General features: G+C 41.6%; 2 protein-coding genes across 12 annotated transcripts in view; one reads left to right on the forward strand and one right to left on the reverse strand.

Moving 5' to 3' along the window:
- Positions 1-8,034, reverse strand: part of LOC126872711 (uncharacterized) — a 20,912-nt gene extending 12,878 nt beyond the window's left edge. For both annotated transcript variants that reach the window (XM_050632824.1, XM_050632823.1), the window contains exon 1: positions 443-8,034. In XM_050632824.1, the coding sequence (XP_050488781.1) occupies positions 443-500 (58 nt within the window). In that variant the 5' untranslated portion in view covers positions 501-8,034. The remainder of the gene's footprint in view (positions 1-442) is intronic.
- LOC126872717 (cyclin-dependent kinase 4) overlaps positions 1-16,722 on the forward strand; it is a 26,102-nt gene extending 9,380 nt beyond the window's left edge. The window contains exons 1-7 of one of the 10 annotated variants that reach the window (XM_050632844.1): positions 10,445-10,463; positions 12,434-12,693; positions 13,060-13,745; positions 14,014-14,684; positions 14,759-15,103; positions 15,359-15,519; positions 15,601-16,722. In XM_050632844.1, coding sequence (XP_050488801.1) covers positions 14,034-14,684; positions 14,759-15,103; positions 15,359-15,519; positions 15,601-15,820 — 1,377 coding nt within the window. In that variant the 5' untranslated portion in view covers positions 10,445-10,463; positions 12,434-12,693; positions 13,060-13,745; positions 14,014-14,033 and the 3' untranslated portion in view covers positions 15,821-16,722. The other 9 variants (XM_050632845.1, XM_050632847.1, XM_050632846.1 and 6 more) reach the window with 9 other exon arrangements.
- Positions 16,723-16,839: the final 117 nt, after the last annotated feature.

A 16,839-nucleotide genomic window follows, 5' to 3' on the forward strand; every position in this document is an offset into this window, starting at 1 on the left:
TCATGAAATTTTCGACAGAGGTCAAGATACCGGTTTAAAACTCGACCGCACGTGGCCACTTGAAACAGCCCATCAAACAGGTTCATGCGTTAATTCGTCGAATATTTGCATCGTCTTATGTCTATGGTCAATTGTCGAGGTAAAGACCTACACGCGCGTATCGCAATGCTAGACTTGCCGCAAAAATCTTATCTCTCGCGATCTTCAAGCACGAGAGAAACAAACGATTTGCCCGGTAGATATTTCCTCGCCAAGGGGAACCAGAAATTATCTTGTTAATTGGAATCCCAAATTATTTCTTGTTGATCGTAAATCATTTCTCGCGGGAATTTGTACGATAATTACAGACAGAGATGTAAAATCTGAATTAATTATCGTGGTGCCTGTTCCCGCTATAAATTCATATTTAGCCAGCTAGTACGAACGATATTCATCTACTTACCTAATAATATTTGGATGGACAAGATCACTAGGACCTTGGATCCCACGTGCCCTACCATCCTGATTCCTTTGGCGCGTTTGCGGTGGAAATGTGCCGCGGTTGCTTGTCCTGATCAAGGTCAGGTTTAATGTCAAGGACACTTTGAAGGACCTCTTCAAGAGTGTTGATGGCTGGACCAATCTTTATCGTCGCGAAACATGCCACGGTACCAACCGATCGCCGCCATTTTGGTTTCCAAGCCTATGCCGAGTAAAAACGTCGGGCATCGTGGAAACTTTAATGCCCCCGTCTCACCATTCTTTCCTTTCCTCGTCTTATCCTTCCCCCGATGACTTTTTTCTTCTCTTTTATTCGGTCTCGCACTCTCGCGCACGCCGGTTGACCTACTTGGCCGCCGATAGGTCCGGTGTACGCGTCAGCTTTTCGGCCAACGTAGTATGTCTTCGGACCGTCACCTTATTTTCACTACTTTTTGCACATCGACGACGTCTTCTATCCAGATTTCTCGTTACTTTCCGCTTATATCGCGCTAATATTTCACCATGACTCGCGATGCGGGCTGATGTCGCACGAAGATATACCGGCGTGTCCTTATTAGACGGAAAGTTTCACTTGAAATTGGATTTTAGAAACGCTCGACGACCTCGAAATCGGGATACGATTTTTACGCGACTTTAAACGGCATACGATTATTTTTTATATTTTTCATAGTGAACATTTTTTCTTTTATACCGTGTTCTACCTTTGCTTTGCTATTTTTTTTTTCTTTTTCTTTTTTCTTACATGATTCTTACGCAGTCTCCGTCGATCACTTCACCCAGGTATCACGAGAACAGCCACTGATCTCTCATACACAATCGACGTTCGATCACAGAAATCCGTCTGAACAGACCTTATGCACAGAATTTACACTTGCTGACAGTATTATTATCTGACTTTCTAATCACTGGACTACTAATTTCTAACGTATCTTTTATCGTAGATCCGGGCGATGATTTGTTTTACCGGTCGAGCAATTCGTTCGGTCGACCCTTGTTAAAAGAAAGTGGAACCTGGAGCCGATCGAACGAAAACCCTCAAGGTTTGATCGTGTTTCGTTCGAGTTTCATTCGAGGTTCGCTTCACGGTCGTTCACACGGGACTGGCTTACCGTGAGGACGGTCATACACGGTTTCTCCCACTTTAACTATGCCATACTACACCATGGTGCACTATACTACACTCTTCTAAAGTATATACGTCACGTCTTCGTTTCTCGTTTCCACCATGCTCGGCTCTACCGTCCACTCGACTCCTGTTCTCCCCTCTCTTCATCAAAATTTCTCTCTCCATCCTGTTTCTTCTTTCTTCCATCTGACTCGCCTTCTTCAACTCGTTCCTTCTTCTTTCTCTTTCTTTTCCAATTTGACGGACCGGCTTTACCTCGACCTACCTTTCGATCCTTTCGGGACACCGCTCTTCCCGAACTTCATCCCGACTCGCGACCTCGCGCGTCTTTAACATTCGCTCATTCCTCTTTCTCTCTTTCGTCCGCTACCTTCTTCCTCCTCTGCAGCTTCTTCAGCGAAGCGAATCTACCTGTGCGACTTTCACGTCCTCGAAGCCAGACACAGAGTGCCCGTTTCCACCTGCGTTGCGTTTTCTTCTTTTCTTCTTTTTTTGTCTTTAATTGTTGTTTATTCATAATGTTAATTTATATATTTCTCTTAATGCGGAAAGTGTACCGCCGAAAGAGAAAAAGAATGTGCGTAAATGGACAAGTACAGAAAAAGTAACGATGTTGCGAACACTGTTCCTCGAATTCCTTGGACCAAGGTGAATTCGTGTACTTGCTGCAATGAAATTAAGAAACGCAGTTTGGCTTTACGTATAAAATTGACAAATTTGTGCCGCCTCAGAAGGGAAACGTAGCTTTTTCGGCAAAGAAAATCCTATGAAAACAACAGCTGGTTCCCCTGGATGCGGGTAATTGTGCAAGATGCTGAAAGAATATACACGTGCAGATAACGGGATGTTGTAAGCAGAATGCGAAAAATTAATCGACCGTCGGTGACATTTATTTTATTTTAGCAGACGTTTCTTTTCCACGCTCATTTTCCGGGATAACAAACTAGCCTGTGTTAACGTGACTGGGAAACAAATGTTTTGTCTAGTAATAAGATAAATGATCGTCGGATAGAAAGAACGTGGAGGCAGGTCAAGTCCTTTTTGCGAGATTTTAAGAATCTGTTAACAACCTGAAAGAATATCGAGAAGCAGAGAAACACATTCCATGTGAGATTATGGCAACAATCGAGATATCCTTGTAGAAAGTTTTTGCGGGTCGTCTTAGGCGTTCCGTTTGCCATGTTCTTCTCTCGCTAATAAACCGCAGGTATTTACGCAAATTGATATTTTCGTGAACGTAATTTAAAAAGAAAAAGAAAATGATACCACGGCAGAGATTCGTTTCGCCAGAAAATCTTATAAAAAAGATGAGTAGCGGTAATATACGTAACATCGAAAGGGTTAAAAAGATGGAAAGACATAACAGGAAATATTGTACGTGATTATCGTAATGCAACAAGAGAGTTGCGAATTTATGAGAGTTCAACACACGCACGAAGCTCATGGTGTGCCTTTGGAACGTCTCGATTATACTTCCAGACTCCCCGTAATGCTCTCGCGATACTGTACAGCTGCGACCCTTCATTTTCTTCTTCTTCTTCGTCTTTCTTCTTTCTCGGTATGGTAAAACCAGACTGGAATGCGCAGGGCTGCCCCCTCGATCAGTCGAGCAACATTGATCAGGCGACGTGTTGCAGCCGCCTCTGAAATTGCACCGTAATGTTCAATTTCATTCGCCACCGCACGTTTCACGCTACCATCGCGAGAAAAACTTGCCGCGTATCGAATCCGCGCAAATTTGTATCAAAATAACGAAGCCGGCACTCGTTGCGTTTGAACATGCTATACACCATGGTTGGATACGGTGACTCGGCTGCGTGCCCAAAAGTTTCTCTCGGTTTCCTTTTTTCCGTCCCAAATAAAATCTTTTTAAGGTTTCGTTTAAAATTCTTGGACAGCGTTCGCTCGAATATAATCCGTTTACCCATTGACCTCACGTAATACCGGGCGCACCTTTTCCTATCGACGAATTTTTCAGAAGCTCGGTGGGCTCGTCTTTGCATTGTAACGCAACGCGTACGTAGAATTAAAATTGCACTTCTGTATAACGGCTAGCCTCCTGGGCAAGTGTCCATGAAATTAGTCGGTCAGTAACTCATCCTCATCCGGGATAGAATAATAGAATGAAAATCGTTTCATTATTCCTATCGGTTCAGAGAACTAGGTATAGTTTAAATTGCTGTGTTAGTTTACTTTTTCCGGCGTTTCAATGTTTAACTACACGCTCGAAATCGCTTTTATCCGTTCGAATGTGTACCCTGATTTTCCTGCCATAATTTTATGAAATAATACTTTGAAACGCTACGTGAAACAACAGACACGAGGTGGACACATTTTTCATTTGAAATAGTCTTTTAAGGTCTTCTTGTTCGTATCATTTTCAGCTTCACCGATTCAAAACAAAATAAGGATATATATAATTCTGTGAATAATTGAAATTACAAGTAAAGTTACGTATTTCGATAAAAACTTGGCGCGGTATCGTTTTTCAAGAATTAAGTTTTCCTCGGAAAATTATGGGAATTGACATTGGAAGTTAATATTGGAACAACATTCGGTGGATTATGATAGTATGGGATAAACAATAACAGACTACTGAGAACCGTGTGTTTCCTTCGATTTCCAAGTAATTTTGTATCAACATATTTTGTATTCGCCTCTTTAACGATAATAAGATTTAATCTATGGTGAAGAAGGTAGTTTGCTGGACAGCCTGTTACGGGAAAGACAGGTTCCTTCGGTCGATAAACAGACAACGAGTACCTTGCAGTCGGTAGGTCGGAGTGCGAAAGGTGTTTTCAAATTTATTTCTATCTTCGTCAATCATAAAAACACTTGGTTATAATACTCATAGCTTCTGTACATCTTCATACATTTGCCTTTAAAAAGACCAGTCACTTCCCACTTTAAACACTCCATTCAACATTAAATTCGCTCAGGATGAAGATTCGAAAAAGCTAGGAATTAGAAGAAAATCCGATCGTTGCAAGATAACGCTGCGTTACGAGATAAAAGGGAACGATAGACGCGTGGAAATATGCGGTGGCATTGGAGAGTAATCGGGCAGCAGCTCAAGGACTGTTAATATACTCGTTTTATCCGTGTTTTCCTAGGGAACACGCGGGCCAGGATACGGACCGCGTTCAATTCTCTATTTTCATTCCAAGCTGGGCCGAACAATGGGGGATCTAAATTGGGCAAAAACCAGTCTGCCGTCTAGTTGGGCGAGGGTAAAGGCGTTATGGCACAGCCGGTAACAACCGCATCGGCAGCCAGGGGTCCCACAATGAGGTACCCCGTCAAGGTAGCAGCCAATGCCCAAAATCACTCGTCGCTGGCCCAACGGTTCCTTTTCCGTGGCCCACGAATAGCTGTAGCACTGGGTGAAAGTGGTAATTAACGACGTGCGTCAGTGGTATGTCCCACTCCTCCTCTATCGTCCCCGGGACTCTGTCGCGAATGGTTCATCGTACTCTTGACCGGTTATGACACCGCTCGCCTTTTTATTTATTCACCGTCTTTCTTTATCGCGCAACTTTTCGAGCTTAGGGTAAAGCAGGGCTATTTCAGTTACCTACGCTTCGACATCTTCAGATTCTTCAACTTCACACGACATAATCAGACTCGTACATTTGGAAAGATGCTACGGTGGCACCTCGATTTTTCAAATACCTCCGCCATTACTAAATTCTGTCCTCTTTTTTTTTTTTTTTTAACGTTGCGGCGATGAAAGGAAATTCCAGAGGTTTGTTAGGGTTGTACGGTTATATTTTTTGTATTCAAAGAAATCGAAGTGTCTATAACGTCGTGACAAGCTGCCGCTTGGTCCTTAATGATCGGCACGCAGACGATCACGTCCGTCCTAATCATCCTAATCGTATCCCAGGTGTGAATTCCGTGTACGCTCTAATTAGTTCTTCATACTTTCCATACTTTGCATTTTTTCCAGTAAAACTTGCAGGTGTTGGTAAAGAAAGGGGATGGCGTGATAGGCAGGCAACGAAGTTTCGTCTTCTATTGTCAAACGTATCGACACGCTAATTTGTAACTGAACGACTCGTAAAATTTGTCACTACTGTTAGTTAAATCGTACAAGAGGATCCTGGTATGCCGGTACCTGCCAACGAACTGCACCATTGTCTACCAGGAACTTGACAATAATTCTGTTTCAATGTGCTAAACGGTTTGTCCAACCGTTTTATTGCGCGGATTGCCGAGGTAGTTATGACAGGCCATCTAAAAGGTCGGGATTATTTTTAGCGATTCGACCGACATGAATCGAGAATGGACGACAGGGTCGATACGCGCGATGTTGCAGCGCGGATGATAAGAAACCGAACTGCACATTTCCCTGCCATTTCGAAGTTTCCTCGTAGCTGTACAATCGGCACACTGTGCTCTCTTTCTGTTTGCCTCGGAAATATGTACTGTGCGCCGGGTTTTAACAAGGATTTACCAGGTGTGCGTGGTTTCCAAGTGGCTGCAGTAGAATTCCAGGATCGATAGGAGGAAAAACGATTAATCTTCCGTGCATTCGGTAGATTGATATACGCGTTTTTTGTCTCTTGCTGTTAGTGTTAGTACGTTTAAATTAACAGCGTGTTATAGAGCGTGTTGTACATCTTTTGGTACATGCAAGATATATACGCGATATAAGTATTTAATTAAATACGTTCAAACTCTGTTTCCTTTGCAAAATAATCTTCCGTTGAAGAAATTGGCCAAGTTAGGAAATATTTTATAAATTTTCAAACTTGATTTTCTCAAACGCCAACCCTCCGATGTAACTTTCTCGTTTCTGTCTATTTTCAACTATAGAGACATTACGGCCTTACATGTGTCACAAATTTAAGCCCACTGTTTGTACAGTGCATTAAATTACATAGGTTTCTTAGTTTTTCCAGAATGTCCACAAAGTATGCGTTTGCTTGAAACGGTCGCCCGTAAAACGAGACAATAGTTACTTTGTCGGTTGACATTGAATTCTGGCTATATAGCATATAACGGAACCCGATTCCCTTCCATTTCTAATGTTCCACTTTATTTCGTGAAACATACTGCTTTATTGCCTTCTCTAATTTCAGTGCCCGCATTAACCGTCGTATCTTAAATTCTATTATTCCTCCATCGAACTATCTTTATTAGTACAATCCGACGATTTAACGGGCAACGTTGGCGGAAAATTGATTTTTGCCCAGAGTTTTCCAATTAGTCACGCGTTTGCCAACATACATGGAATCCAATTAAAAACGGTCATTAGGATGATGAGCGGACATTGATTCATCGCACGGTAGAGTGCACTTCGTATGCATACTACAAGTAATGTAAAATTCAGCTCAGTAATAGAAAATCATTCAAACGGTCAAAGCGAGATTTTAAGTCTGAGAATGCAAGATTACAAAAATAACGTTCGATCGTTCTGTTTGTCAACAAGTTACGAGTTTAATAAATAATTTTTTTTTTTTTTTTTTGTAAGCTCGCAATGATCACCTATTGGAAGGCGACCGGTTTGCAAAAAGAGCATGTTACTACCTTTCAGCTGGAAATACTCGTGAGTTGGTGCAAACCGCTTGAATCACCACTGACGCACATGAAAATGCTCATAATCGTCATACAGTACACCGCATTTAGTCACACGCAGATGCGCGAAATGATTTTTTCCTCTCCCTCCCTGTGTGTTACACGACCAGTGACGTCTCGTTTAATCTCGACGCCGAATATGTATCTCTTAATTAGAAAAACGTCGCGTCGATTACGCTCGAAGCATAGAACGTTCAAATGGACCGTGTTATTTACATCCGTCGAAGGATGCACGGAAATTTACAGAAATGAAAGACCAAAACTAACGAAGGGATCGCGGTGAAATAGGAATAAAATACAGGCGTAAAAACAACGGACACGCTACCATTTCAACCGGATTCCCTAATCCGACCAAACGGAATACATAATAAAATACGCTCCTAAAAGTCTCGCCAGGTCGAACAATCTGGCTTTTTTAAAATTCCTGACATGTATACTACCGCTCATAAGTATTAGGACACCTACTTACATTTATCGGGAAGACTCCGACAAAATTTATTTCATTTGGTATTTTATCTGACTGTGTAATAGGTAGATCGAGAATTTCTATGCATTTATGAGAAATTTGAAGACGCAGATATGTACAGAATGCATATAATATCCAAAAACGTATAAAATATCCAAATGTACTTGATACGTTTGGATCTGATTAATTAGTATGTAAACGCCACGATAAATACCATTTTCACATCTTTTCTTCACACTTTAGCAACGTAATCACGACAGTCGGCTCTCGTTGCAGTCGCAATGAAATTTCTAAATGTTTCATATAACGCGCAACGATATATCCATAAGATATCTGTACGAACGTTCGAATATTTTCCTCAACTACCGTATCTGTATTATTCGTAGCATTGGTATAGTCGCGTTGAGTTGCTGTACTCTGGAAATTCGAGCGCTGAAGGGAAGGGGCGTTTAGGAAACCAATGGCCATGGACGCCTGCTGCTTGCCCTACGAAGGGCACCGACCATAATGGCCCGTCCCTGAGTTGGAGAGTCTACCGGCCCATTCCATTCCGGAGTCGTCGTCTCTCGCGTACATCGGCCGCCGCAGGAAGCATTCCATTCATGTTTCGGGACGCGCAACGGACGCTGATCGGAAGACAAGAGAGAGGAAGAGCCGGATAACCGGGACTCCTCGCGAGGGTTAACGCTGCTTGGCGCCACCGTCAGGAACAACGACCTGCCGATATGTTGTCGTGATGACAATCGGCGCGTTAACGTGAGAAACCAAGACCACGTGGAGCAATCTTGTTATTTCCAGAGGTGGACTTGACCGTGTCTCGACGCAAAGGAACATTTTCGCCGCAGAAACGTTCAATCTTGGTGCGTTCTCTTTAATTAAGTAGCGTGCGTGCATGTTGGCGAGTGACAGTGACTCGAATTGAAAGTTTATTCGACACGCGGACAATGTCGATTTCGCGCCTAACTTTGTGCAACTTCTTCTTTAAATTTCGTGGAATGTACGCTGCATGCAACGATCGTGATTTCGTAAGTCCTCGTGGCTTCGTCCCTCTGTTGTTTCCCCGTTTGCTTCCCGTCTCGTTTCTTCCTCGGCGTCGCTTCCTCTTGCGACGGCTACCTCTCGTTTTCTCTTCCTCTCTTTCGCCGCTGTCCTCTGTCGAAACTCCAAGACAAGGGAAGTGCGCTCGAAACAAACGATAGATAGGATTTTTATGATCTCGTAGAGACGCCTGAACAGCGAAATATTCCACCAGACTCGTTGCATCTACTTGAACGTTCTTCTCGAGCGTCACTAACGAGTGGCAAGCTCGCAATACCCTACTACAGACTCGTTGAAAGCCTGCCCTGAAACGATAATTTTCCACGAACGAAGTTCATGTAAAACATTAAGTAACGATAGCATTACGTGTTTCTGACGCATCTTCTTCTAAATCGCTATTACAAAGAATAACGAGCATGAATCACGATGCATGTCCTGTATGAAACACAGGCGTTACGCGTTGAGGTGTAACGCGTTTCCAGGAAGGTTTCTAGTAATTCGTAAGTCATCATAGGGGTGATATAAAGTCGAAGGAAGAGGCGGTCGTTCCGTCAATGGGTAAATTGGTGAGCTTGCCGACGCGCATTGGGCATCCTGGTAACGGGCGCGTTGCGACGCGACGCTACGCGTCGCAGCAACGTGTCTCACTCTATTCCGTAGAACCTCCCTCTCCGCGTGCATACGGATAAGCCGATCGTGGCGGCAGGAGCGTTGGAAGGGCCAGAGCGGCAGCTGTCGGTAGCGGTCGATGGGAACGGGGCTCGATCGAGGTCCGCTCGAGAGAGTTGGGCCTACTTCCTCGAGGGCTCGGCAACGACTAACTCTGTTTGCTAGCCGTATGCGTGTCCGTCGGTCGTGTCAGTACTTTTCAGGTCGGTCCACAGTGCAGTCGTCGGCTTACCATCGAGTTTCGACTAGCACGGCCGCTCGGCTGCACGACGATTCGTCGAGTCGCCGTTGGGTTACGCTCGCGAGTGGTCGGCCGTGTGCTCCTCCTCGTGCAACGCGGCAACCGGAGTGTCTCTCGTGCATCCTGCATCGTTTCTATCGTACCGCTGTAGTGTGCAAAGCGAACCTCGTCCGTGTGCTCTCGCATCTCTTAGGACACGAGACGCTGAGAGAGAGAGGAACGTAGAGGGAGAACACAAAACAGCATTCGTTAATACCCGCTTCCGGCACGTGGAACCGCACCGCACTCTGTTTTTCTTCACAGCGCATCGCTGCCGTCGCTCCGAGCTTCTCTCGTGGGAGGTCAGCACCTAGCCGGTGGGTAAGTGAAGAATCCACGCTCTCGCTGGAACAGATAGTACACCTTTCTGAATAGATCTTCGTCAGGATACACATAACCTTTTCGAATAGCCAATTCGATTACGCACTTGTGCGCTTTACGGTGACGATTTCACGTTGAACACACGCACGCGACACTTGTTGCACGTCGTTTTTTCTGTGATTCGTGATTACAACAAATTTCATATGCCAGTTACAAGCGAGATTTTTTGACGTTTTAGATACATTGTGAGACATCATTTTTCATAGGGGATGAAAAACGTCGGTTGGATAGGTGGTTTTTATGCGTCGATTAATAACGATGCTGTTTCTTGATTTCCTCGAGGTTTTTCATCGTGAGAACTTTTGTTACGTTACGGTAGCATATCTGTGAAACGTGAGAACGTGGAATGTCGCGACACGTGAAGATAAGGCAAGAGTCAACCACTTACTGGCGGGGGTGGTTCCCCCGCAGTTCTCTTGTTTACGAACCACGGTGCATAGGTAACCACGTGCTTGTGCATTGCAAGCTTTTTCCATTCGAACAGAAACTATCCAATTTCGCGAGACTCTCCCGGATAGAGTAACTTTGGAATGTGAATCATTCCCATGGCAGGAATCGCGGGAAATTTTAACCTATAACTCGTAACCCTTTCGCTACGAACGTAGTATATATACACAGCCTGAAACGTCGAACAACCATTTGCATTCGTAAATCATAAAGTCATATTTCTTTTCATTCGTAAATAAATATCACGAATAATTATGAAAAGTATTTTGATAATCCTATATTTCTCCTATCGTTCTATATTATTCTATCTGTTATAGTAATTCTATTCCTTTTTATTATTCTTCTACTAATAAGAGCTACTTGTGCGATAAAATTGTCTATATCTGTAAATGCTGTATCGATACGATTATCGTAGAAAAATTCGAAACCGTATCAGGAAACACGCTCTATCTGGAGCACTTAATTTCTGTATACCACGATTTTCGATCGTTCGTCGTTTTTCTGTGAATTTTTTCGAAATCATCATCCGTGAAATGCTACGTTACACACGCCGTGACCGGTCGATTAGTCATCGTAAAAACATAAATCAATAAGTGTGCTCGGCTCGAACGAGCGATTCTTCGTACGTTAAGTAATCGGCCGTTACTTTTTCGTGAATAATCTAGGATCTGAACGACTCATTCGTCTCATCAGATCGAATCGTAAATTCCAGATCGATAGTAGCGCTGTATGATTCTCGTATTTGACGCACAAGTTTCCAAGCGTTCAGTCTATTGGTTGGTACGGTTTAGAAATGGTAGTGAATGGGAGGGCTGACTATAAGTGTTGGACGCGTGAAAGACCCGACCAGATAGTAGTGTCAACCCCATGAATAATCTGAAATCTACTGGCGCCTTCGTGTTTACTTTATTCGTCTATGCGACGTTTCCTGTCTCACCAAAAGTCCACACGGTATCTCTGCCTAATGTATATATATATATATATATATATTTTTTTTCTTGTATCTAATTTTCCATTCATCGATCGTCCACGGAATCGCAGGTATTTTTCGATTAATCGTGTCTAAGGAAGCCTATTCACCGTAGTATGTAAATTGTTTAGAATACGCTTAATAGTGAAGGAAATGAGACAATGATAATGGTCGATTGATAAAATGCGGTCTCATTTACAAGAGTTCATTCATTCATATAATCGGCTGGCGATTCAACGCTCGTTTAAAAGTTTAAAATTCTACCGAATTTTCGCGCAATTATGTATGTATCTTTATCGCCTCGTAACACATAGTATACATAATACGTATAGTGTAACACGTGTAACAAAGTAGCATAGTGGAAGATAGGAAACAGAACACGTTGAGCAATCCGATGTGCCAACTTCGACGTTGTAGCGTCATTCTGATTTACCAACAAAGCGAATCACGTGCCGTGTGTAATAGCCTACGTAACAGCTCGAGTACTCTTCTTCACCTTTTCAGGAGATAATAGAAAGTTTGATACACGTACATATTTACTATTCTACATTCCTTCCATTTCATTCTACCGTATCGTTGCTTATCTTCTATCGAGCCGGATGAAGCTTTCGTATGTTATCGCTTCCTTCACTGGCCACCACCACGCTCTAGTTTTTCTTTTTGTAATTCCCAGAAAAGTTGATCGCGTTTGCATTCCTCTGCTTGTTCTTGGTTCCCAACGAAACACGAGGCAGACGTTTCTCAAGAGACTCGCCCATCGCGTCTTTTTTTTTTTCTTTCCTTTTTTCTTTCCTTTTTTTCTCCCTCTCCTCGTGGAAAACATTTTCTTGTTCTCTAGCTAAGTGATCCATTGGAAACACGTGACTGGCCCTCTTAGGTGGTCTCGAGATAGTGTTACATGGAAACTGTTACGAAATTTGAAATTCGTCGCTGCTCTTCTTCTTACCTACGCACAGTTTTATCTTTTGGCTTCGTATTTTTGTCATGATATAGGTAATCAACAACGTAATTAACGATTGAGAAAGTTTGACTTTGTGAAGGAAACTTCGTGATCGTTTCATATGATGTAACGTTTGTCCCTCTGTGCCGTTCAGTTTTTTTTTTACGCGGTCTTATCACAAAAGGAAGTTGATAAAAAGAATTTGATGAAGACGGCGAATGAAGTTGGCTACGAAACTCCCTCCACAAAGATGTCATTTCGTCTGTATTTATAGCGTTGACAACTTTTCGAAGCATCGTCTGTGGAAAAAAGGGTAATGCGCTATCTTTACATAAATTTACTCTTCGTTCGTAAGAAGCTTTGATATGATAAAATATATACCTTTTTCTGATGAAGATTATTTCGACCGAGACGTTCGGTTACACCATAAATATTATAAATGTAGAAACGATATCTAACGCCGTATACTTTGTTACATACACTCACACTTGTCTAGATCTATGTAAATATTACGAAACCATAAATACGTACTATGTTGCCTTTCCATGGTCCTTAGGTTTTACCGTAGAATTTTGTTACTTGCTACAACGAAAACTAGCTCTTACGTATGTTTCTACGCGAGCCGATATTATCATCTTCCACGTCTTCTTCATTCGTTATTAATCCATATGACGTTTAGTTACCCTGTATATGCTGACGAAGGCTGTACACCGCGTCTCTCAACGATTCGACCTGTTATAATTCCATACCGTTCTAAAATATTCGATTCTTGTGTAAGTAGAAAATAAGACCGAACAGAAGCTGATTATAAATATGGAAAATTGTACCAGTAAACTTAAACAGTTAAACTAAAAACGAAGAGATTCGCGCGTAGTCCAAGTTACTATAGTACAATTTCATTTTATTACATTTTCAGTTCAAGTTTTATCGAATGAAATATTTTGTCACGTTGGTTCTATAGTTACGAAACTGTGATTTAAAATATTATTTTTTAAATTTGACGCTAAACGAAATGCGCTTTGAGAGATTGACGATAATTTCACGAAAGCGTGAACGAATGAACTTCGAAGAGAAATTTCCCCGGTAACATAGCCAGGGAACAATTTTCTTCAGGGCCGGCGATCACTGCGTATTACCGCTGGAGAAAACAAAGGATAAGAACCCCGGCCCTTCTTACTTCCATTTACAAGATGTTCGAAAGCCGACGATGAGGCCAAGGTTATTATACGAACGCAGGTGTCGATGCAGATGTCGCATAACAGACGGTGCAACACGACCGCGTGTACGGTACATGGAAATTTTAATGAAAGTCCAAGAATCAGCAATATCTATCGCTCAAAGTTTGTCACAAGTGTCTGTTCCCAAGTATGTCGGTACATTGCATCCATTTATTATTTTAGATTGCACGTACTTTGACGTAGACATCTTAATGTAGTCTTAGAAGACAATATTTGCGTATTGATAATTGTCGGAATTGGATTGAAATCGATGAATCGTTCGTGTCGTGGTTAAACAGGTGTAACACCGATTCAAAAGATCCTTTCCTAAACACCTGTCGATGTTATTCTTTTTGAGATATCTGTCTGTAGTCAATGTAGCGAAAACGATTGCATTGGCTTCCTCCTTGTTTCAGGTAGAAGTCAAAATGTTGTGATGGCTGGAACATCTCGACGTCCGAGCTCAGAGCTCGGACCTGATCTGTCGTCTCCGACACCACCGAAGAAGTCCAAGTTCTCCGAGGCTTCGATCGAGGGAACGTCCGAGAAGGAGCATGATTTGAGCACGGAAAAATTGGAGAGCGTGGAGAAGTTAACGAGTACGAGTTCCTTGCCGAAGAACACGATCGAATTGATACCAGGCAGCGAGTCGGAGACGAATCCTTTCCAGATCAGCGAGGAATCTTTGGACAGCACCAAGCAACTGATCCAAACTAACTTGGAGGGGCCGGCAAACGTGAAGGCTGGCTCCTCGAAGGAAGGACAGTTTGGTAGCTTTGAAACGATCATACAAATGAAGTACAGTGGTCAGGAAGAACTATCTGGTAGCTCTAGCAAGAGGTCAGAGTCGGATAGCGATGTACAAATTCAGACTTCCTTACTCGGCGAGGATGCATCGTATCAGGAATTGTCTTTGATCGGCAATGGAGCTTACGGTACCGTTTACAAGGCCAAAGACTTGAATACAGGACAAGTCGTAGCGCTAAAAAAAGTTAGGGTGCCGCTGACAGCAGATGGACTACCCACGTCTACGTTAAGAGAAATAGCTACCTTGAAACAGCTCGAAAGATTCGAGCATCCTCACATCGTAAGTCGTATAGACCGTGTGCTTAAGTGGCATTATATTAATATTTGCATTCACATTGTCTGTTATGCGTGCAGGTGAGACTGTTGGACGTTTGTCAAGGGAATTATCTACACTTGCCTTCAGCCGATGGGATGCCGGAGAGGCTAGATCGAGGGTTGACTTTATGGTTGGTGTTCGAACACGTAGAAAGGGATTTAGCGTCTTACATGTCCTCCTGTTCAGAGTCAGGTATCCCGTCTCATCTGCTGAAACAAATGTCGCAGGAGATACTGAAAGGAGTCGAATTTTTACACAGTCACAGGATCATTCACAGGGATTTGAAACCACAAAATCTATTGGTATCCCGAGAGGGGAGAATAAAAATCGCAGATTTTGGATTGGCGAAAACGTACGACTTTGAAATGAGATTGACTTCTGTGGTAGGTTGACACATTGTACAAACGGCGAACATTGTTGAAACGATACAGTGAGGTAAAAGAAAGCATTAAAGTAAGGTAACTGGATAATTTAACCGCAGCTAATCAGTTTATTTCCGAAAATGCGACAGATTATTCGTTTCAGCCCCTGAAATTTGTAAATTTTCACTACTATTTCAATTTTATTACCTCGCTGTAATGCTTCCGTTTATATCTATGATTGTATATCTAAACGATTAAAATTATTGACAATTATAGGTCGTAACGCAGTGGTATCGCGCCCCGGAAGTCCTCCTGGGCTGCTCTTATGCCACCGCTGTTGACATTTGGTCCGTAGGATGCATATTAGCAGAATTGAGTATACTTGAACCTCTTTTCCCAGGTACAAGCGAAGGCGATCAACTTGATAGGATTTTCCGGTAAGTTATTGAAGATATCCGCCGTTTTTGTTTCGTATAAGAAAATAGTTTAAATTTAAATATATTTTAATTGTTCTACAGAACAATTGGAACTCCAGCGTATGAAGAATGGCCAGAAAATGTGTCCCTTAGTTGGACAGCTTTCCCTTATAGGGTACCAAAACCTCTTGAGTCAATAATACCTGATCTCAATGAACACGGATTAGATTTAATTAAAAGTATGCTTATGTTTGATCCTCATAGACGATTAACTGCAGCTCAGGCTCTCAGACATCGGTATTTCGCTGAAGATGACTCGTGATGATTATTATTTCTGAGTATTTTTTTGTTTTTGGTATCTTTAGTAATTTTTGAAACGTAGACTGACGTTGGTATATCCAAAAGTATGTAAGCGTATTATTTTTTTTAAGGACATCGTAGCATTTTGTTTTTAAGCGGATAGTATAGTTTATTACGAATATAGTACAATAGGGATTTTCGTAACTATATACGATTTATAAATATTCCTTTCTCATTTAGAAATTACAATTGCAAAATACGTTTACTACACTTTATGAAGCGTATCATCATCATATTTAAATCATACGACCATTAGCTAATTTCGAGAAATCGTCATAGTTTAATTATAATTATGTATCTAACGATAATATTGTTGACCTTATTTATTTAGGTAATATCTAAGAAGTATTTTTAATATTACTATTAGTTTCATAATATCTATGAATTCAATTATATCGACGTTCCATTTTTTGTAAGTAAAGTAGAAGATACTTTCTTGCAAAAATAAATGGGATTTACATATATCACGCGCACCAAAAATGATTTTGTGTAATAATTGACTAGGTGTGCCTTCCAAAGTCGTTGGAACGTTCACAACCTATGCCTTAATTTTCTATGTAATTAAACTTAACTGTAATTACGTACCATTAAGTAGCGTTATTCTTGTAAGACTGGGGCCTACTGACCCGTTAGATTTGTCGGAAAGACATAGGATCTCCCGTAAAAAAACCAGAAAGTACACTGCCATATGTATGTAAAGATAATAACGAATAGAAGTTAATAATGTATTTTATCTCTAGTATGTGTATAAATCTTAATATTAGGCGAATAATATATATATATACATTATTATGCAGTTTGTAAAAATATGTGAAAGACGCATGAAAAGACTGTACAGTAAAATAAAGATTTTATAGTTTTATATATCGAAACTATTCTTAAACTGAAATTGTATTAAAAAAAGAATAGTAATTGGTCGATAGTCTAATAATAGAATCTGTAAAAATATATGAAATATCTTTACTTAAATCCTTTTAATTG

Source organism: Bombus huntii, chromosome 13, assembly GCF_024542735.1.
Source record: "Bombus huntii isolate Logan2020A chromosome 13, iyBomHunt1.1, whole genome shotgun sequence".
Classification (NCBI taxonomy): Eukaryota; Metazoa; Arthropoda; class Insecta; order Hymenoptera; family Apidae; genus Bombus; species Bombus huntii.